A 21,944-nucleotide genomic window follows, 5' to 3' on the forward strand; every position below is an offset into this window, starting at 1 on the left:
TCCTTACACCTATGTCGTCCAGTGCACATAGAGGGACAGCCATTCAAATGAATAGAGCATCTCAGGTTTCTGTTTAGTCAGACCAATTGGCTAGGTATTGTTATATCAGGTGGGAAGGACAGTTGATGCATTTATGTAGCAATCTACTGGAAAGAAGTCATTAACATGGATACAGGGATTTCCTAAGGGTATAAATACCTGCACACGCCATGCACCCACCAAGCAGTCCCTTAATGCATACATGCAAGCCAAGGAAAACTTTTCTTGAAAGATTCATTTTAGATTCATAAAAGACTTGGAAAGAACTTTTAAAATTCATCTCTCGTTTATTTCTATTGTCTGGGGGGATGAGTTTCCAAGCTTTTGTGACAGCTGATACATTTGTACCGATAAATTCTGATTCTTCAGCCACGTTCCCCCTTAGGATGCATCACGGCACTGCAGAATATCTCCCTGTCACCAATCATACAACTAACATGGTCTCTACAGGTATTTCCAAAGTTATGTTTTTTTCTTTTTGATTTTTTTTTTGTAGTACTATACTTAAAAATCAGTTTTTTTACAGTGTGTATCTAGCTCAGAATGCATGTAGTGCTATAGACATTTCTCTACCAGACCCATGATACTTATCTTCGGCTTGGACTGTAAATATGACATTTTAAAGATTTAGATCTGTCCTAAATTCTGCAGATGCAATATGTCCATGTATTTAAAGCATTAATATGAGATCCAAATGACTCAATGCTTGATTAAATGCTTATTTATTAGAGATAAAAAATGTGTAGAAATATGTTCGGTCATTAAATAATTCTATGTACGTTTTGTAATTTCAAGAATGTAGTAATATCTGCAAAAATTTTAATTTCCATAATCCATTCCATAATGGCACAATTCAAGTACTTTATTATTGATATGTGCCCATTAAAATGTACTAAATGCCCATGTTTTATCTTATGCAAATAATGATCAGCCCAAGAATTGTGGTTTGATTTTCATTTCTGATTCACGGCTATTCTAAAAAAATTAAATAAAATTGATTGTTATTTTCTCATTTCAAAACTAACCACCTATTATATTATTATTATTATTATTATTATTATTATTATAGCTATTATTAATATTATTCAATTAATGCTTTTATAAATAATGCAAAATAATAATTATTTTATCAATTAAAAATAAATAGTAACATTTTACTGCTAGTATGACTATTTACTTATATACTATACCCCCGGGATCTTCTATGTTGCTGTACAACATACTGCAATACAACAACAGTGTCAACATGCAAACAGATGGGGAATGTGTAAGATAATTTATGGCACTTTTATGGGGTATAAAGAGTTATACCCCATACATTTTATGGGGTACACTCCATATCTGCAAATTTCTTCTGAACGATCACAAAAAGAAAATTGGTAGAAAAAAGATAGACAGGGTTGGGTAGGAGGGGATGGGACCATCATTGGTGCAACAGATTTACAGAAATTGGCATAAAATATGTTGCAACTCTAAGCATGTTCAAAGCAGACTTAGATTTCAATTTCTGACCCATAGACCCGCAGAGATATGTCAAATACAGTATATTCAGCTTTCTTTTACATTGTTTCAGAGGCTCATCAACCCCAAAAATAGGGACCCAGTTGTAAGTTCTACACCTCTACAGGGGGTTGCTCGGGCACGGGGGACACAACAAGTGTGGAGCTATAATGGCTGTTATATTGATGACATTGTTTAACAACTCAACAGTAGAAGGGGCATGAGGAATCCTATTCTCTGGTATTTTTTATTATTTTAAATAAAAGATAACATAATGACATCACATATCATTTATCAATATTGAAGTGGCAGGGGAACCAGGATGCTATGAGAGATAGAAGACCAAGAAAGATAGGGGTATGTTCACACGGTGGATTTTCCATGCAGATTCTGCTGGAAATCTGCAGGAAAACTACATGTTGTTTCCTGTTGTTTCTCAATGGGAATCCATGAAAAGGAATGAACATATCGCTTCCTGCCATGGTTTTGAATGAAGCTTAATCCGTGTGGGAACCACAATATATAGGACTGTAAATCCTACTGTTTCTGACACTGATTCAGCTGCACATTTTCCTGCGTGTGAACATAACCTAAGCGTATTATATGAATGATAACCATAAAGACCTGGTTGTTACGGAGCTTATATACAGGTACATGGTTACTCACATGGTACATTGAACATACAGGATAAAATTACAATAGAATGAATACAATGAATATTTTTGAATACTTATATATTTTCTTACCAGTCTCGTCTGTTTTGTCTTTGGTGCAAATTCCTAAATTATCTCCTACTTACTTCGCTGTGCCTAATGGGGAAAATACACCATCAGGGCTTCACTACCCAAACCCATCATGCCACTATGGAAACCAACAGTCTACCTATGGAGTGATGACAGGTAAGTCCCATTTTTTTTGTATATGTTATAATTAGTGCAATTTCTTCTAGTTCTTTCATAAAAATCACCCTATTCTTCAGAGTGTTAATCCTGACTAAGGGCTCATTCACACGACCAATATGAATGGGTCTGCATCGGTTCCACAATTTTGCAGAACGGGTGTGGACCCATTCATTTCCAAAAAATATAGAGCATGTCCTATTCTTGTCCAAAATCGCGAACAAGAATAGGCATTTCTATAATGGGCCGCCTGTTCCGGTCCAGCAATTGCGGACCGCAAAACACTGTGCGGTCGTCTTAATGCGCCCTAATGGAAAAAGGTTTCACGGGAGACGTCCTGCACTATAACCTGCCATAACATCAGGTGTTTAGTGTCACATAATTAAAAACGCATGAAGAATGACTTCTAATGCTTTTTAATTGTTGCAAGCTTATAGTCATAGCAGTAGCTCGCTATGACCAAAGCTGGATTTTCACAGGGAAACTGTTGGGCCAATTATTGGGAACGAATGTGAGTATGAATGCTTGTTGCCGATAATCTGCCCATGTAAAGGTGCTGCAGATCACCTCATGAATTTTTTTATTTTATTTATTTTACGCACTTATATAGCGATGACATATTCCGTAGCGCTTTACAGACATTAGCATCACACTGTCCATAATGGGGCTCACAATCTACATTCCCTATCAGAATGTCTTTGGAGTGTGGGAGGAAACCTGAGTACCCAGAGGAAACCCACGGAGAACTTACAAACTCCATGCAGATGTTGTCCATGGTCAGATTTGAACCTCAGACCCCAGCTCTGCAAGGAACCAGTGCTACCCACTGAGCCAACCATGAGCATCGTTCCTGAGCAGCAGATTGTGCTGTGTGAACAGCGATCTGCTGCCTAGAAACAATGAATCTATATGAGGGGGAGAGAAGGCAGTAGCGATTGCCTGTCCCCATACAGTGGAGGTGACTGCTGCACGTAAATGCAGCTCTTACCTCCACTGCCGAGCAGACAGTCATCAGGAAGTAACGGTTCATTCCTGATAATTGCTTGCTCAGTCTGGGCAATGTAAAGGAACATTATTGTGACAGCCCAAAATGCAATAGAAGTTTCTAGCTCACTCTCGTCTATCATATAAATGTGTCAAAACGTTGTATTAGTGGGGGGTTCCACGAGATGACCCCCAACAATGTCTAAAACAAAGGGGGCCCTATGGTCAGCCTATCAATCTTGTCTCAGTGATCCAGAGTTCCTCAAGCTAAAAGTTGAAGAGACAACAGGACTTAAAATGAATCCCAGGGCCCCCTACAGTGCAGAGAATGCTGGATGGTGGTTGAAGTCCATATAGGAGAGTGTAAAATGAGATTCTTTTAATAACACTTGCTGTTTGACGAGAAACTCTGGTTTGGAGCTAGGCTAGAGAAGTCTGTGCAAAGTCTTGCAAATGTATCTATATATTTTTTTATTTAGATGTGATCTGAATCTAGAGATGAGCGAATTGACAAAAGACTCAAAATTAGACTTTTTTTTTCAACCAGATTTTTTACAATCAGAATTTCTTGAATTTTTCAGGAAAGAGAGAGATTTTTCAAGGCATTTGAAACATTTTCAATTCGGGTAGAATCTACTTGTACCCAAATTGAATCTCATGGTTTATTCAGACAAATGAGATCCCAAACAAATGTCATAAAATCTCTAATCCATTCCCATTTTTCATTAAAAAAAAAAGATTTACAGGAGTACAATTTCTGAACATATCATAAAGGCAAGTGTGAACATACTTGTATTTTGACTATGAGCACAAATTTGGTATCTAAAGGGCCACCTCTAGGCTTGCCACCTATCACTAAAATGCCCCCCTCCCCCGTCCCACCTGGATTCTGTACCCATGGGACCAGATCGGGAATGTCTCTTCCAAAGCTCCAATTACACAGCTCCTGTACGAGCCATAATAAAGCCTAAGGTAGAAAGGGCTACATTTGTGGACCATGTTTCCCTGTATTTTTTTATTTTTTTGTAAACCTGAGAATAGGATCCCAGGAGCAGGAAAGGGGAAATCGTATCCTTTCCTTCCTTCTGCTGAGATCTACTACTGCTTTTCTAGAGAATGTTGCTGCTTAAAGGCTCCGTATATCAGAGTGTTTTATGACACCATTTCTCTTCCTAGGAATAAAACCTACTGCTCCAGAAATGCTGTCAGCAAGTATATCCCAGACACGGATTTTACAGACATGCAGTATGCCAATTTCCAATGTTGTGAATGGAGTAGGTACTCTACAAGGTAAGCTGTCAGTCCAGTGTATTGTAGCCTTCCTTATTCCTGTTTATCTTCATATTCAGCATCATTTTGCTACAAAAACCTAGAGACCAACATGTATGAAAGCGAACAGCCCAAACAGCAATTCTTTCATATATAATATTTACGTATATCTTCTATTGAAATTGCTTCCTTTGCAGTAAGGAGTGTTCTTACGATAAAACATAGAACATTTCGGTAGAAGTATCCAAAAAGATACAACCCCTTTAAGCTTTGGTTCTACTTTGCCCTACAACGCATCATTGCAGACCATCCACTTAGAAATTACTTTTTCATATCTACTTTTCTTCACTTATTACACACTATAAGCCCATCTAGTAAATCATCCCAGTGAAACTGTAAAAACACCTTTATTTTTAATTTTTTATACAGGAATAGACAGTTGCCATAAGAGCAAGAGTGGCGCAATATTGTGTCACTTACTATACAAGGTCTTACGTTCTGTTACTGTAAAGACCATGACTGACTGGTAGATGTATATAAGTTCTCATGCATGCCACATTACAGATCCGCACAACCTCAAGGCATCTATAGAAGTTTCTGGGACCTCACTATAGCTCTGTATGCCTACAAGTTTGTACAGTGGCATACAGTACAGATGATCTTTCTGCTGGAGTCATGTATGATGGCATTGCTGCTTGGGGTGAATACCTCCATGATATTGTGCAGCATGGATACACTATTTTATGACATATGGAGTGCCTGCTGATCCTAGTGCCTCCCTACAAATGGCCGTATACTGTAATTAGAATTAGTGTAAATATACAGATCTTCATTTAAATGGTTATGGCCTTTTCAGCAAGCTGCATAAATTAATAGAACAAGTGAATATGAGAAATTTTGTAATATACTGTATCTTATGACTGAAAAACTAACATTCTCTGTCTTGAAAGACAAGACGGCTGTCTGCTCACTGGAGGATCAGATTACAGCTGCCCATAAAAGTCTATGGAGAGGGGAGGGGGAAGAGGTTGAGCTGCAGTAAGACAGGAGAGATAGAAAACAGCTTACTTAAAGAGACAGATACACACCTGCTGCGCACACACGTTTACAGAGACGGGAAGAAAAAGGCAGAAAAAGATATATTCTAATGTTTGTTATGTTCATGTACACTTTTAATTTATGCAAAGTTTGTTGAAATGACAGTGGCCATTTTAGGCTAGAGGCTACATGGAGACTTTCTGTAACATGTCTTTCCGGTATTTTAGCTACAGTTGTAGTCTAGAGGATTACATTGAGTTACATGCAATCAGTGCACTCCTGTGGACTGCAGCTGTCCCTCGTAGAGTACGTAGTATTTTTTTACACACATAAACATACACATAAAACACAGAGTGAAACATAGAATATCAATGTCAACAAGCAAATCATGAAACTCAGGATTTCCCCTGCATCCACAGGAGTCCATACAGGCAGCTTACCGCCCTGCCTAATGAGTGCCAGCTCCTGCACACTGGGCCATGGTTTTGCTCCAGTGCATCAAACCCTCCTGGAAGATGTTACAACTACAGACTTCAAGCAAGAATTCAGAAGAAAGAGCAAAGCTATTGAGGAGCCCATTGATATTGACTCCCCAGAAATCAGAGAATTGGAAAAGTTTGCTAATGAATTCAAAATGAGGAGGATTAAGCTGGGTATGGATCTCTTAATGATGATGCACTGAATGATAATGTAGTAAACACTAGGCGCTCAAACGACCCCTTTAATTTAATAATGGGGGTCTATTGGGTGCCATCATGGTTTACATCATCCTGACTGGAACAACATCGCCGCATGTAGGCTTCAAACTGGCATACATTTCCTAGACTACAATAATAAATGGGAACATCACACTAGACCATAGCAAGTGGAGACATTATAGGAGTCCTGGACTAATAATTTGTGACACTATAGGCCATCAAAATGTGATGAGAGTGGGTCTGATCACTGAAACTCTGACCAATCTCAAACACAATGGAGCTATCTTCCAGACACTGCGCCAAACCTGTATCGAATTGTAGCGCAGTCCCACTGCATTATAAGATAATGCCTGCTGTTCAAGGGGTTCCACAAAACCAACTTATCCCCTACCCATAGGGGACTGGCAGTACTAGATTTTCCCCGCAGTACCACAGAAAATGAATGGAGCATCTGCATGCATACTCAACCTATCTCTCCATTCTTTCTGTCTCCTGATCGGTGGTGGTCCCATTGATTGGAACCCCACCATTGAGATACATATCCCCTATCCTGCACAACTTTAATAGCAGACATTAAATTACTATTCCATACATGACAATAATATTGTGCACTCTTTTCCAACAAATATTTCCATGAACAAAGACCTTAAAAAGAGCGTTCTGATGGGTAATTATTATATAATACAAGATATGCCATAAACCTCTGATTGCAGAAAGTTCCAGAATTGGGATCCCATGTTCCCATTTATGGTAAGTCTACACTCAGTGGAAATTTTCCACTAATCTGCATCAATTTTTTAGCACAATTTTAGAATCTGCAGCATGTGAAATAATTTGCACATAAAATGTCTACAGCATGAGATTTGTAAAATCTCATTGCCTGGTACTGTAATCTGCCATGTCTAAATTCACCATTACTCTTCTAAACCTGAGAAGAAAGGGAAGGGGAAGACCAGTGGCAATCTCTCTTACAGTCTACGAGGAGTTTCGGCATTTCTGTTTCTAAAACTCTAAAATATAGACCAAAAGATTCAGTTTTGCTCCAAGTTTAGAAGAGTAATGGAGAACACACAACCCTATCTTCTGAATTAAGAGAAGGCCCTATATTGCCTACCAAAAGTTGCAAGCTCTTAACATTGTTTCATCCCTTGATCCTTTCTTCAGACAATCTATGGATATAACATAAAAGTCACTCTTCGGAATATTGCTTTAACAGTTGCGTTGATCCAACCTCTTCCTGACACATAGATCCGTTTTTTATTACTCTCAAGCAGGTTACACTCAGACAAATGTTGGAGAAGCCCTAGCTGCAGTACACGGCTCTGAATTTAGCCAAACAACCATCTGCCGCTTTGAAAATTTGCAGCTGAGTTTCAGAAACGCCTGTAAGTTAAAGTCCATCTTATCTAAGTGGCTGGATGAAGCAGAACAAGTTGGAGGTATAGTAAATGGCTGGGCATGTTTCACAGTCCAATTGCTTTGTTACCCCGAATGAACTATTAACTGTCTGTCTGATAATAGACCAGTGACACCGCTATATGTCAGTCTTATTAATTCACATTGACGTCAGGTTCATAAAGAGATTTATTGTAGCTGACAGGATTTCAAGACGAGACATCTACTTCAAGAAAAAATAATGCCGGCAGAAGAACGCAGCCTGCAATAATTTAGACACAATTCCCACTGAAATGTATGACTCCTGAGGGGACACATAACTGTGCACAGGTCCCTTCATTTACATTTACTCATGATGCCACAATGGAAATAAGAGTATATTTTTTGATAATTCTTCCATTAAAATGCAGGGAATAGCATTCTAATTGCTTTAGCAGATAATTTGATAATAATAATAATAATATTTATTTATATAGCGCCACCATATTCCGCAGCGCTTTACAATTTCATAGGGTTCATGTACAAAACAAAAGTAACTGGCTAATATACAACTGAAACACTAGGAGTCAGGGCCCTGCTCACAAGAGCTTACAATCTATGAGGAATTGTAAATATAGTAAATATACCAATAGGACTGTCCTGTGAATAGTGTTGAGCGAAGCGAGCTTCGGATGCCTAATCCTCCGTACACTGGACTATGCTAGTGTGAGATTCTTCCTCAGGCTGGCCTTTAACACAGTCCCTTTCTGTCTCAATTGGATTGATGCCTCTCACAGCCCCAGCTAAACCCCCACAGCTGACTTCTCCCAGGGCTGACAAAACGCTCAGCCTACACCAAGGACAGCCCATGCAGAATTCTGCAAGCTGTCCTCTTCTGTGACTGTATACAAGTAGCAGATATGTTTCAATGGCAGTGATTCCTTCTGTGAGCTCACAGTTTGACCCCTGGAAACATTCACAAGGCTTTGCTAGGTGAAACCATAATGGCAACTCACTATGGGTCCCTCAAAAACAAGGCAACGTGACCCACTACATAATATTTCCATAGCCTCCTGGTAACTCTGTTTCAGGGCCTTCAGCCCACTGATGGACAACACCTTTCTTGTACCACCAGCCTATCAACCCTCTCATGATGGACAGGTTTCTTCCACCCTCTGGCTGACACTCAAATGATGGAAAAGCCCAGGCCTAAAGGTTATATAAGCCAACAAAAGATTCTCCATTCCTCTAACCACACTGTCTCTCCTTTGGCACCAAAACTATAGTCCACAGCTCTACACAGGAATGCGGCATCCAGAGAAGAATACATATCACCTGAATAACACCTCACAATACATCTACAAGACACAACATCACAACACCAACAAACATCTTTCCACACACACAGTCCATGAGGCTTTTTCTCATACGCCACTCACTGACCTCACAGTTGTTGCCCCTCAACACCACAGTTTCACATCTGCTCAGGGGCATCTCACAGGAACTAAGTTGCAGCTGCAGCATTTTTACAGACTCTTCTGAGGCTCTCCGTTTGTCAAACACCTTCTTTGGGAACTGCTCCTTGGCACCCTCCTAGTTCCTCTCCTACCTTAGTACAGATGACCTCTGTCTGCCATGTGGCTTTAGCCACACATTGGCTCATTTCTGGATGGCAGTTCTTCCTAGTTTCTGTAACAACAGTGGCATCAAGAGACACCAGTTAATATTACAGTATAAGCATCTACACATTGAATTACGGTACATACAGTACAGACCAAAAGTTTGGACACACCTTCTCATTCAAAGAGTTTTCTTTATTTTTATGACTATGAAAATTGCAGATTCACACTGAAGGCATCAAAACTATAAATTAACACATGTGGAATTATATACATAACAAAAAAGTGTGAAACAACTGAAAATGTGTCATATTCTAAGTTCTTCAAAGTAGCCACCTTTTGCTTTGATTACTGCTTTGCACACTCTTGGCATTCTCTTGATGAGCTTCAAGAGGTAGTCACCTGAAATGGTCTTCACTTCACAGGTGTGCCCTGTCAGGTTTAATAAGTGGGATTTATTGCCTTATAAATGGGGTTGGGACCATCAGTTGCGTTGTGGAGAAGTCAGGTGGATACACAGTTGATAGTCCTACTGAATAGACTGTTCGAATTAGTATTATGGCAAGAAAAAACAGCTAAGTAAAGAAAAACGAGTGGCCATCATTACTTTAAGAAATGAAGGTCAGTCAGTCCGAAAAATTAGGAAAACTTTGAAAGTAAGGGCTATTTGACCATGAAGGAGAGTGATGGGGTGCTGCGCCAGATGACCTGGCCTCCACAGTCACCGGATCTGAACCCAATCGAGATGGTTTGGGGTGAGCTGGACCGCAGAGTGAAGGCAAAAGGGCCAACAAGTGCTAAGCATCTCTGGGAACTCCTTCAAGACTGTTGGAAGACCATTTCAGGTGACTACCTGCAGTTTCTTAAAATGAGCATGTGTGTGCACCTCACTGACAGAAATTAGAAACAGGGCAAACAGCAGTGGCGCTATACAGATAGATTCCATTGAACAACTCAGTGGCCAAAATTTTAATTACATAGAAATTGCAAAAGTATTCCGGTGCTGGTTTGAAAACTGCTGAATATTTTTCATGGGACAAGTCCTTGAGTCTTTTATGTAAGAGTGAGGACGTATGAAGTTTACCCATCTCATAAGTTTTCTGTATTCTTTGATAATTTTTTGTATTTTATTTTATTGCTTTTAGCTGTATGGTCACAAGGAGAATGGATACATGTAATATATTTCATGTCTCATATATACTCAGTAATTTCATTAACTAATAAAAGGAAAGGAAATATGATTAATATCAATTAATTTAATTTTTTGATCACTTTTTGTTTGCCCCCAAACAGCCTTATACAATGAAAAGATTGGCGGGAATGAACGGAAAAGAAAGCGCAGAACAACAATAAGGTAATAAGTTCTATGCTGGGACCTCCATGTAGAAGCCAAATGATCCAGAAGCAGACAAGGGGTTTTGGGCTGGGTATGTCACTAAACACTAACACTAAATGGCTATGATAAAATACACTTTCCAGTGATATAATAGGATAACATCATATGTCTTGTAAAGGCTTTCAGGCCCTGTGACAGAGGTGGGACAAGCTCTCTCTGTACCCAAGGCAGGGATTTCAGCTTGAGCCTTCTCCTCCTTTGGTCTCTAAAGTTTTTCATAGTAGTTGTTGAATGAACAATCATTCAGCCCACATCTATCTACCCCACACATTTGACTCTGCTAGATATGCATGTATGTATGTAAGGTTGTGTAATGCAGCCCTATCTCAGCTCAGACACAATGTTCAGTTGGCTGTAGACAGAAAGGTAAGTAGTCCCAGCTCCATCATGGTGCACGAGGCAACCACCTACTCCACTAAAGGCCTGGCCTGTGCCATCACAGAGAAGGGAAAGCAGATGTAGTAGCTTGTAGATAAAGGGAGGTCACAGAGACCAACAACCTTGTTCCAGTGCCTCACATCTCCATAGTACTTTTTTAGTAACATAGTACATAAGGCCGAAAAAAGACATTTGTCCATCCAGTTCGGCCTGTCATTCTGCAAGTTGATCCAGAGGAAGGCAAAAAAAAAACTGTGAGGTAGAAGCCAATTTTCCCCACTTTAGGGGAATAAAAAATTCCTTCCCGACTCCAATCAGGCAATCAGAATAACTCTCTGAATCAACTAGTAGCTATAGCCTGTAATATTATTACACTCCAGAAATACATCCAGGCCCCTCTTGGACGCTTTTAGTGAACTCACCATCACCACCTCCTCAGGCAGAGAGTTCCATAGTCTCACTGCTCTTACCGTAAATAATCCTCTTCTATGTTTGTGTACAAACCTTCTTTCCTCTAGACACAGAGGATGTCCCCTCGTCACAGTCACAGTCCTGGGGATAAATAGATGACGGGATAGATCTCTGTACTGACCCCTGATATATTTATACATATTAATTAGATCTCCTCTCAGTCGTCTTTTTTCTAAAGTGAATAACCCTAATTTTGATAATCTTTCTGGGTACTGTAGTTGCCCCATTCCAGTTATTACTTTAGTTGCCCTCCTCTGGACCTTCTCCAGCTCTGCTATGTCTGCCTTGTTTACAGGAGCCCAGAACTGTACACAGTACTCCATGTGTGGTCTGACTAGTGATTTGTAAAGTGGTAGGACTATGTTCTCATCACGGGCATCTATGCCCCTTCTGATGCAACCCATTATCTTATTGGCCTTGGCAGCAGCTGCCTGACACTGGTTTTTGCAGCTTAGTTTGCTGTCTATTAAAATTCCTAGATTCATTTATTAAGACGAGCGCCAGATTGTTTCTTTTATATAGGGATCAGATAACGAGAAATAAGGGGATTTCTAATTTACTCCCAGTTTGTCTTTCAACAAAATTTGCACATGAATAAAATATTTTTTTCTCCAACATTTCGAAATCAAAAATTGTTACAGCCCTTCACCCATTAGATGCAACTAAATGCAGCATATATGCTGATATTCCCCTATACTAGTGCCAGTATCAGTGCAATGTGAAGTACAGTGCCATCCTCAGCGTTATGCTTTCCGTCAGTGCCTATGACTGCCTCTCTTCTCCCAGTGGGCATGGTCGCTAGAACACTCACCTTGTTTTCCCAGCAGTCTGTCCCCACCAGTTTCCTTATTTTCCATCCTAGCAGTAGGGCTGCCGAAGCAGCTTAGCTCTGTCCATTCAACACAGACTTGAGCTTGCTACTCACCTACTTTGCCTGTCTGCACCCATTGAGCATGTGCGCCTTCTCTGGCTCTTAAACAGTGAGTGTCCTTCCACTTTGTCCATATATAGTGCTTGCATCTACTTTACTAAGTGCATTATTATCTTATTTCTGTGGTTTTCTTCAATAATATGGCCAGGGACATCTGCACATTTGTATATCATATCGTGCAGGATGTTTTTATCTTAGTTTTTTCTGTGGATTTTTTTTGTCTATGTAGTATTTGCTTGAGGGAGTGGCACCTTCAAGTGTGAATGCGCTCCTATTTTATCTTGGGAGTAGCATTCCTCTGCACTTTTGCCCTTCCTCTCCAATAGAGCGCCTTGATTAGGTGGTACATATGGCTGTGCTTGCTCCTCCTCCCATTGGTTGCTTGATACACATGGAGGTGACTAGGAGCAGCACACCATATGTGCGGCGTCTGCGCTCCTGAACATAGAAGCCCAACGGCTTAGGTAGGTTTAGCGTAGGACCCGCCTGACCTGAGTCCACCTTGGCGCTTGGTAGGCAGGCTTAGATGTGTTTTGATCAAAATATAGTGACTAAGTGTCTCAGATATTATCATATCAGAATGAGGACTTTGTCCATATATAGTGCTTGCATCTACTTTACTAAGTGCATTATTATCTTGTTTCTGTGGTTTTCTTCAATAATATGGCCAGGGACATCCGCACATATGTATATCATACCGTGCAGGATGTTTTTTCTGTGGAATTTTTTTGTCCTTCCACCTCAGTCTTCCGCAGCCAATGGCTGTCCACTTCAAGGTATTTAAGGCAGCTTCCCCTTTGGGAAGGTGTCCAAGCAATAAGTCCTAATTAGCTAGTTTCCTACAAAGGTGCATTATTGTCTTGTTTGCCTGCCTGTGTACCGAACTCTGCCTGTTTCCAGATTTGAACCATTACTGCCCGACCATTGGACTGTTTACTGGATTGCTCATACTGTGCCTGCCCTGACTTTGGTTTGTTGCCTGACTATAGTTTTGTCTGAAACCTTGGTGCCCCGCACTGGAGTCTCTTGACCGCCATGGGTCAGCAGCCTCTGAACTGAAACTACTCCAGGAGGTAGCAGCCTTGGGTCTTCACTAGGGTGGAGTCCAATTCCCTGCATAGTAGATAAAGTGTGAAGAACAGAGTGCTACTTGGCTAAGCAGAGTGCTGCCTAGTTGATCCATATCCAGTCCTGTAACACTCAGTATCCTATAATAGTAATAAGCCCACTACCCCCATAATAGTCAATGCCACATAATCCTTACAACACAGCTATTCTCATTCCCCCATAGCAATGAAAGCCATATGTGTTTTTCCTGGTATTGTAGATAATGTAGGGGCCAAAGTACCCCCAAAACATCAAAAGCCACACTGCCTGCCCCATAACAGCCAGTCCCACTGCCCATATAGCAGTAATAGCCCAAATTCCTCCACAGCAACAATACAAAGTTATCTGCCATAAAGTCATATTGCTAAGGTTATTCACACCTGTGTCATGGTTTCCTTAAAAGATGCTGATAGGCACCAAGAGTGCGCAATAGGCCCGCTTATAATAGGGTCTGCTGGGGTTCTGTCATGGTGACTATATCTATGATGGGAAGAGTAGTCTGCAGGCTGCGCTATTTCTACTGTCAAGCATAATCTGCAGCAGAAGCTCCATTAGATGTGAATTCAGCCCAACACAAGTAGCAGTTTTATTGACACTATTTCTTTTACTACTTGTATAAAACAGCATTGCTGCAAAAGAAGCTTTGGAGTCCCATTTTGGAGAACAGAGCAAACCTTCATCACAAGAGATCATGAGGATGGCTGAAAGTCTCAACCTGGAGAAGGAAGTGGTTCGGGTTTGGTTCTGTAATCGCAGACAGAGAGAGAAGAGGGTGAAGACCAGCCTGCACCAGAATACCTTCACCAGCTTTTCTAAAGATCACCATGAATGCAGATGAAACCAGAGGACACAAGCACCACTCCGCACTTTAGATGTAACATTGATAACCTATGGACAGCCATCTAATGACCTCTCATTACCAGCTCATATAAGTGACACTCTGCATTATAAGTCACATAGTCCTTCTTTCAGCTTAAAGGGGTTTTCCAGAGAAATGCTTTAAAAGGGGGTTAGAAAGGGTTAAAATGCAAACAGAAGACTCACTCACCCCCTGCTGTTCTGGTCTTGACTCCATGCCGGAAATGCCAATAAAAAGCCAACTTAGGGTCCATTTACACGTCCGCAATTTCGTTTCGCATTTTGCGGAACGGAATTGCGGACCCATTAATTTCTATGGGGCAGCACGTTGTGCTGCCCGGATCCGGAATTGCGACTCCGCAATTCCGATCGCCAAAAATATAGAGCATGTCCTATTCTTGTCCGCAATCGCGGACAAGAATAGGTATTTTCTATTAAGTGTCAGCGATGTGTGGTCTGCAAAATGCGGAACGCACATTGCCGATTCCCGTGTTTTGCGGATCCACGGATCCGCAAAACACACACGGACGTGTGAATGGACCCTTCTCCGATCACTGGCTGAGGCAGGTCACCGTTAAGGCCAGTCATGGACAGAGCACGCTTTATCCAGCTTTTCCAGAGTATAGATTTTCTGCACCTTTTTTAAATCCAGAGTTGCCCTTTAAGCTGACCTGTTTTCTGTCTTATGAAAGTAAAAAAAACTGTGGTGTTCATTTATTAAGACGAGCGCCAGTCTTAATGCCCCTGCACTGGAGGTGGATGCGGCAAAGTTATGTAGAGGCAGGGGTGCACCACCAATGAGGCCAAGTGAGGCCATCGCCTCAGGCAGCACCAGGTTGGGGCAAGAGGGGGGGCAGCCGAAGGGCCAAGGGCTGAAGGAAAGGGGTTAGGTTAAGAAATTGGCATTGGGGAAGGGGGGGGGGGGCGCTGCTCAGGCAGCAGAAAGGCTAGGTGCACCCCATAACTTTGGCATTTGGTTCCGCTGGCCTTGCGACATGGTTTAAACGACACCAGCTCCCTTGCTGGAGTAGTTTAAGACCATTTTTCACGCCATAAACTGGCGTAGAAAGTGGTAAATGAGACGGGCCAGCCGGCCTACTCTCATGTTCATGCCATACCCCTTTTTTCTGCCACCTTGGAAAAGTGGTGTGAGTGGGGAAAAGTCGCAGATTTTGCCGTAAAACTCTTTTGTGACAAAATCTGTGCGGTAAATACGCCAAAAAGTGGCGCATATTTTGTAATAAATGACCCCCAGTGTCTTTTTATTCCCTTAGAACTCTGCATTGTGCTGTTCCTTTGTTACTTCCTCTGGAGATGTAGGACTACATTGAGCATTCCCAATCCATACAGGCATGCATGCGGGATTACAGAAAGAAATACTGCCTATAATCTGTCTGTACCAGTCTATGAGTGGGCAGTAAAGCACAGTACAGAACCCCATTCACATGCAGCACAAAAAATCCGCTGCAGATTTTAAAGCAGCTGTGTATTTGTGGATTTACGGCATGTCCTATATGTTATTGATACTGTAAAGGATGAGATCGGCAGCAAAATCCACAAGTAACACATAGTAATTGTGTCCTGAATGTGTCACCAGATGTGCTTTTGTGACGCAGAGGGGTCTTTGGGCCCCCTTAGACACTTGGATCTAGTTGCGAGTCCCTTTTTATTTATTCTGGTTTATTACTGTATTTAATATTTTGTTTATTTGATGGGTTTCTCTGTGCGCTCTGCAGCTTTTTCTTATTTATTTAATATTTATAATGCACTAAAATAAACTGAAATGGAAACTTTGACTTTGTGAGATTTCCTTTTATTGCAGTTGCTACACCTACTATTACCACCAGAGGGCAGAATTGTTTTACACAGACTGCATATAAGTGAAAAATGGCAAAAAATAAATAAATGCATTATGACTAGAGAGGAGTGAATCGCTCAAAATGCAATTCAGGTTTGATTTGTCTGGGTCGGTTGACCGATTTGATTTGGGTCCAAATTGAATCTACCTGATTTCAAAGTGATCCAATTGGCCTGAAATTTTGTATGATGCACTGAATGATCCCAGAATTCATATATATTTTTTCTCTTTTCCCACTTTTTTGAAAAGTATTTTAGGAATTTCTCTCTCTCCAAAATTTGCCTGAATTGAATCACCACAAAAATCATCTTCGCATCTTACTTTAGAATAGTTTCATCTCTAGTTATGACCAGAAGATGCGAGTACAGCTTTATTCTTTACACTGGGAAAAGAAAAAAATGAGAGCAAAAGAAGATATTACTGGGATCAGATGGGAAAATGTCATTTGGCCACAAATGCATCCAAACCGGGAGAACTTAAAGGCTCTGTACACCTTCGGAGGCAATTTTTGTTCATGATTAGAGTTGAGCGAACACCTGGATGTTCGGGTTCGAGAAGTTCGGCCGAACATCCCGGAAATGTTCGGGTTCGGGATCCGAACCCGATCCGAACTTCGTCCCGAACCCGAACCCCATTGAAGTCAATGGGGACCCGAACTTTTCGGCACTAAAACGGCTGTAAAACAGCCCAGGAAAGGGCTAGAGGGCTGCAAAAGGCAGCAACATGTAGGTAAATCCCCTGCAAACAAATGTGGATAGGGAAATTAATTAAAATAAAAATTAAATAAATAAAAATTAACCAAAATCAATTGGAGAGAGGTTCCATAGCAGAGAATCTGGCTTCCCGTCACCCACCACTGGAACAGTCCATTCTCAGATATTTAGGCCCCGGCACCCAGGCAGAGGAGAAAGGTCCCGTAACAGACAATCTGGCTTCATGTCAGCAGAGAATCAGTCTTCATATCATAGCAGAGAATCAGGCTTCACGTCACCCACCACTGTAAGAGTCCATTTTCATAAATTTAGGCCCAGCACCCAGGCAGAGGAGAGAGGTCCCGTAACAGACAATCTGGCTTCATGTCAGCAGAGAATCAGTCTTCATATCATAGCAGAGAATCTGGCTTCCCGTTACCCACCACTGGAACAGTCCATTCTCAGATATTTAGGCCCCGGCACCCAGGCAGAGGAGAGAGGTCCCGTAACAGACAATCTGGCTTCATGTCAGCAGAGAATCAGTCTTCATATCATAGCAGAGAATCAGGCTTCACGTCAGCCACCACTGCAACAGTCCATTGTCATAAATTCAGGCCCAGCACCCAGGCAGAGGAGAGAGGTCCCGTAACAGACAATCTGGCTTCATGTCAGCAGAGAATCAGTCTGCATGTCATAGCAGAGAATGAGGCTTCACGTCACCCACCACTGCAACAGTCCATTTTCATAAATTTAGGCCCAGCACCCAGGCAGAGGAGAGAGGTCCCGTAACAGAGGATCTGGCTTCATGTCACCAGAGAATCAGTCTGCATGTCATAGCAGAGAATCAGGCTTCACGTCACCCACCACTGCAACAGTCCATTTTCATAAATTTAGGCCCAGCACCCAGGCAGAGGAGAGAGGTCCCGTAACAGAGGATCTGGCTTCATGTCACCAGAGAATCAGTCTGCATGTCATAGCAGAGAATCAGGCTTCACGTCAGCCACCACTGCAACAATCCATTGGCATATATTTAGGCCTAGCACACAGGCAGAGGAGAGAGGTCCCGTAACAGACAATCTGGCTTCATGTCAGCAGAGAATCAGTCTTCATATCATAGCAGAGAATCAGGCTTCACGTCAGCCACCAATGCAACAGTCCATTGTCAGATATTTAGGCCCAGCACCCAGGCAGAGGAGAGAGGTCCCGTAACAGAGGATCTGGCTTCATGTCAGCAGAGAATCAGTCTTCATGTCATAGCAGAGAATCAGGCTTCACGTCACCCACCACTGTAAGAGTCCATTTTCATAAATTTAGGCCCAGCACCCAGGCAGAGGAGAGAGGTCCCGTAACAGACGATCTGGCTTCATGTCAGCAGAGAATCAGTCTGCATGTCATAGCAGAGAATGAGGCTTCACGTCACCCACCACTGCAACAGTCCATTTTCATAAATTTAGGCCCAGCACCCAGGCAGAGGAGAGAGGTCCCGTAACAGAGGATCTGGCTTCATGTCACCAGAGAATCAGTCTGCATGTCATAGCAGAGAATCAGGCTTCACGTCACCCACCACTGCAACAGTCCATTTTCATAAATTTAGGCCCAGCACCCAGGCAGAGGAGAGAGGTCCCGTAACAGAGGATCTGGCTTCATGTCACCAGAGAATCAGTCTGCATGTCATAGCAGAGAATCAGGCTTCACGTCAGCCACCACTGCAACAATCCATTGGCATATATTTAGGCCTAGCACACAGGCAGAGGAGAGAGGTCCCGTAACAGACAATCTGGCTTCATGTCAGCAGAGAATCAGTCTTCATATCATAGCAGAGAATCAGGCTTCACGTCAGCCACCAATGCAACAGTCCATTGTCAGATATTTAGGCCCAGCACCCAGGCAGAGGAGAGAGGTCCCGTAACAGACAATCTGGCTTCATGTCAGCAGAGAATCAGTCTGCATGTCATAGCAGAGAATGAGGCTTCACGTCACCCACCACTGCAACAGTCCATTTTCATAAATTTAGGCCCAGCACCCAGGCAGAGGAGAGAGGTCCCGCAACAGAGGATCTGGCTTCATGTCAGCAGAGAATCAGTCTGCATGTCATAGCAGAGAATCAGGCTTCACGTCAGCCACCACTGCAACAGTCCATTGTCATAAATTCAGGCCCAGCACCCAGGCAGAGGAGAGAGGTCCCGTAACAGACAATCTGGCTTCATGTCACCAGAGAATCAGTCTGCATGTCATAGCAGAGAATGAGGCTTCACGTCAGCCACCACTGCAACAATCCATTGGCATATATTTAGGCCTAGCACACAGGCAGAGGAGAGGTTCATTCAACTTTGGGTAGCCTTGCAATATAATGGTAAAATGAAAATAAAAATAGGATTGAATGAGGAAGTGCCCTGGAGTCCAATAATATATGGTTATGGGGAGGTAGTTAATGTCTAATCTGGACAAGGGACGGACAGGTCCTGTGGGATCCATGCCTGGTTCATTTTTATGAACGTCAGCTTGTCCACATTGGCTGTAGACAGGCGGCTGCGTTTGTCTGTAATGACGCCCCCTGCCGTGCTGAATACACGTTCAGACAAAACGCTGGCTGCCGGGCAGGCCAGCACCTCCAAGGCATAAAAGGCTAGCTCTGGCCACGTGGACAATTTAGAGACCCAGAAGTTGAATGGGGCCGAACCATCAGTCAGTACGTGGAGGGGTGTGCACACGTACTGTTCCACCATGTTAGTGAAATGTTGCCTCCTGCTAACACGTTGCGTATCAGGTGGTGGTGCAGTTAGCTGTGGCGTGTTGACAAAAGTTTTCCACATCTCTGCCATGCTAACCCTGCCCTCAGAGGAGCTGGCCGTGACACAGCTGCCTTGGCGACCTCTTGCTCCTCCTCTGCCTTGGCCTTGGGCTTCCACTTGTTCCCCTGTGACATTTGGGAATGCTCTCAGTAGCGCGTCTACCAACGTGCGCTTGTACTCGCGCATCTTCCTATCACGCTCCAGTGCAGGAAGTAAGGTGGGCACATTGTCTTTGTAGCGTGGATCCAGCAGGGTGGCAACCCAGTAGTCCGCACAGGTTAAAATGTGGGCAACTCTGCTGTCGTTGCGCAGGCACTGCAGCATGTAGTCGCTCATGTGTGCCAGGCTGCCCAGGGGTAAGGACAAGCTGTCCTCTGTGGGAGGCGTATCGTCATCGTCCTGCCTTTCCCCCCAGCCACGCACCAGTGATGGACCCGAGCTGCGTTGGGTGCCACCCCGCTGTGACCATGCTTCATCCTCATCCTCCTCCACCTCCTCCTCATCCTCGTCCTCCTCGTCCTCCAGTAGTGGGCCCTGGCTGGCCACATTTGTACCTGGCCTCTGCTGTTGCCAAAAACCTCCCTCTGAGTCACTTCGAAGAGACTGGCCTGAAAGTGCTAAAAATGACCCCTCTTCCTCCTCCTCCTCCTCCTCCTCCTGGGCCACCTCCTCTTCCATCATCGCCCTAAGTGTTTTCTCAAGGAGACATAGAAGTGGTATTGTAACGCTGATAACGGTGTCATCGCCACTGGCCATGTTGGTGGAGTACTCGAAACAGCGCAACAGGGCACACAGGTCTCGCATGGAGGCCCAGTCATTGGTGGTGAAGTGGTGCTGTTCTGTAGTGCGACTGACCCGTGCGTGCTGCAGCTGAAACTCCACTATGGCCTGCTGCTGCTCGCACAGTCTGTCCAGCATGTGCAAGGTGGAGTTCCACCTGGTGGGCACGTCGCATATGAGGCGGTGAGCGGGAAAGCCGAAGTTACGCTGTAGCGCAGACAGGCGAGCAGCGGCAGGATGTGAACGCCGGAAGCGCGAACAGACGGCCCGCACTTTATGCAGCAGCTCTGACATGTCGGGGTAGTTGTGAATGAACTTCTGCACCACCAAATTCAGCACATGCGCCAAGCAAGGGATGTGCGTCAAATTGGCTAGTCCCAGAGCTGCAACGAGATTTCGCCCATTATCACACACCACCAGGCCGGGCTTGAGGCTCACCGGCAGCAACCACTCGTCGGTCTGTTGTTCAATACCCCGCCACAACTCCTGTGCGGTGTGGGGCCTGTCCCCCAAACATATGAGTTTCAGAATGGCCTGCTGACGTTTACCCCGGGCTGTGCTGAAGTTGGTGGTGAAGGTGTGTGGCTGACTGGATGAGCAGGTGGAAGAAGAGGAGGAGGAAGCCGAGAAGGAGGAGGTGGCAACAGGAGGCAAAGAATGTTGCCCTGCGATCCTTGGCGGCGGAAGGACGTGCGCCAAACAGCTCTCCGCCTGGGGCCCAGCTGCCACTACATTTACCCAGTGTGCAGTTAGGGAGATATAGCGTCCCTGGCCGTGCTTACTGGTCCACGTATCTGTGGTTAGGTGGACCTTGCTACAGATGGCGTTGCGCAGTGCACACTTGATTTTATCGGATACTTGGTTGTGCAGGGAAGGCACGGCTCTCTTGGAGAAGTAGTGCCGGCTGGGAACAACATACTGTGGGACAGCAAGCGACATGAGCTGTTTGAAGCTGTCTGTGTCCACCAGCCTAAATGACAGCATTTCATAGGCCAGTAGTTTAGAAATGCTGGCATTCAGGGCCAGGGATCGAGGGTGGCTAGGTGGGAATTTACGCTTTCTATCAAATGTTTGTGAGATGGAGAGCTGAACGCTGGCGTGTGACATGGTTGAGACGCTTGGTGACGGAGGTGGTGGTGGTGGTGTTGGTGGTACATCCCCTGTTTGCTGGGCGGCAGGTGCCAACGTTCCTCCAGAGGCGGAGGAAGAGGCCGAGGCGGCAGCAGCAGAATAGGCCGAGGCGGCAGCAGCAGAAGAGGTA

The 21,944-nt window shown here is 43.5% G+C and overlaps 1 protein-coding gene across 2 annotated transcripts; it reads left to right on the top strand.

Moving 5' to 3' along the window:
• Positions 1 to 347: 347 nt before the first annotated feature.
• LOC122933082 (pituitary-specific positive transcription factor 1-like) lies at positions 348 to 14,541 on the top strand. 2 transcript variants are annotated; one of them, XM_044287838.1, is made up of 6 exons: positions 348 to 489; positions 2,289 to 2,438; positions 6,161 to 6,382; positions 7,702 to 7,866; positions 10,714 to 10,774; positions 14,328 to 14,541. In XM_044287838.1, exons 1-6 carry the CDS (start codon positions 348 to 350, stop codon positions 14,539 to 14,541), a joined length of 954 nt encoding a protein of 317 aa, XP_044143773.1. The 2 variants fall into 2 exon arrangements, with proteins under 2 accessions (XP_044143773.1, XP_044143774.1); XM_044287839.1 differs by having other exon boundaries at positions 2,373 to 2,438.
• The last annotated feature ends 7,403 nt before the right edge of the window (positions 14,542 to 21,944 follow it).

The sequence above is a fragment of the Bufo gargarizans genome, chromosome 3 (genome assembly GCF_014858855.1).
Source record: "Bufo gargarizans isolate SCDJY-AF-19 chromosome 3, ASM1485885v1, whole genome shotgun sequence".
Taxonomy (NCBI): domain Eukaryota; kingdom Metazoa; phylum Chordata; class Amphibia; order Anura; family Bufonidae; genus Bufo; species Bufo gargarizans.

What these genes read in the sequence shown, in the direction of transcription:
- LOC122933082 (XM_044287838.1), top strand. Translation starts at nt 348, where the DNA reads ATGAGTTTCCAAGCTTTTGTGACAGCTGATACATTTGTACCGATAAAT. An exon ending in AACTAACATGGTCTCTACAG is followed by an intron (nt 490 to 2,288) that starts GTATTTCCAAAG and finishes TTTTCTTACCAG; the next exon opens with TCTCGTCTGTTTTGTCTTTG. An exon ending in AATGAGGAGGATTAAGCTGG is followed by an intron (nt 6,383 to 7,701) that starts GTATGGATCTCT and finishes ACTCTCAAGCAG; the next exon opens with GTTACACTCAGACAAATGTT.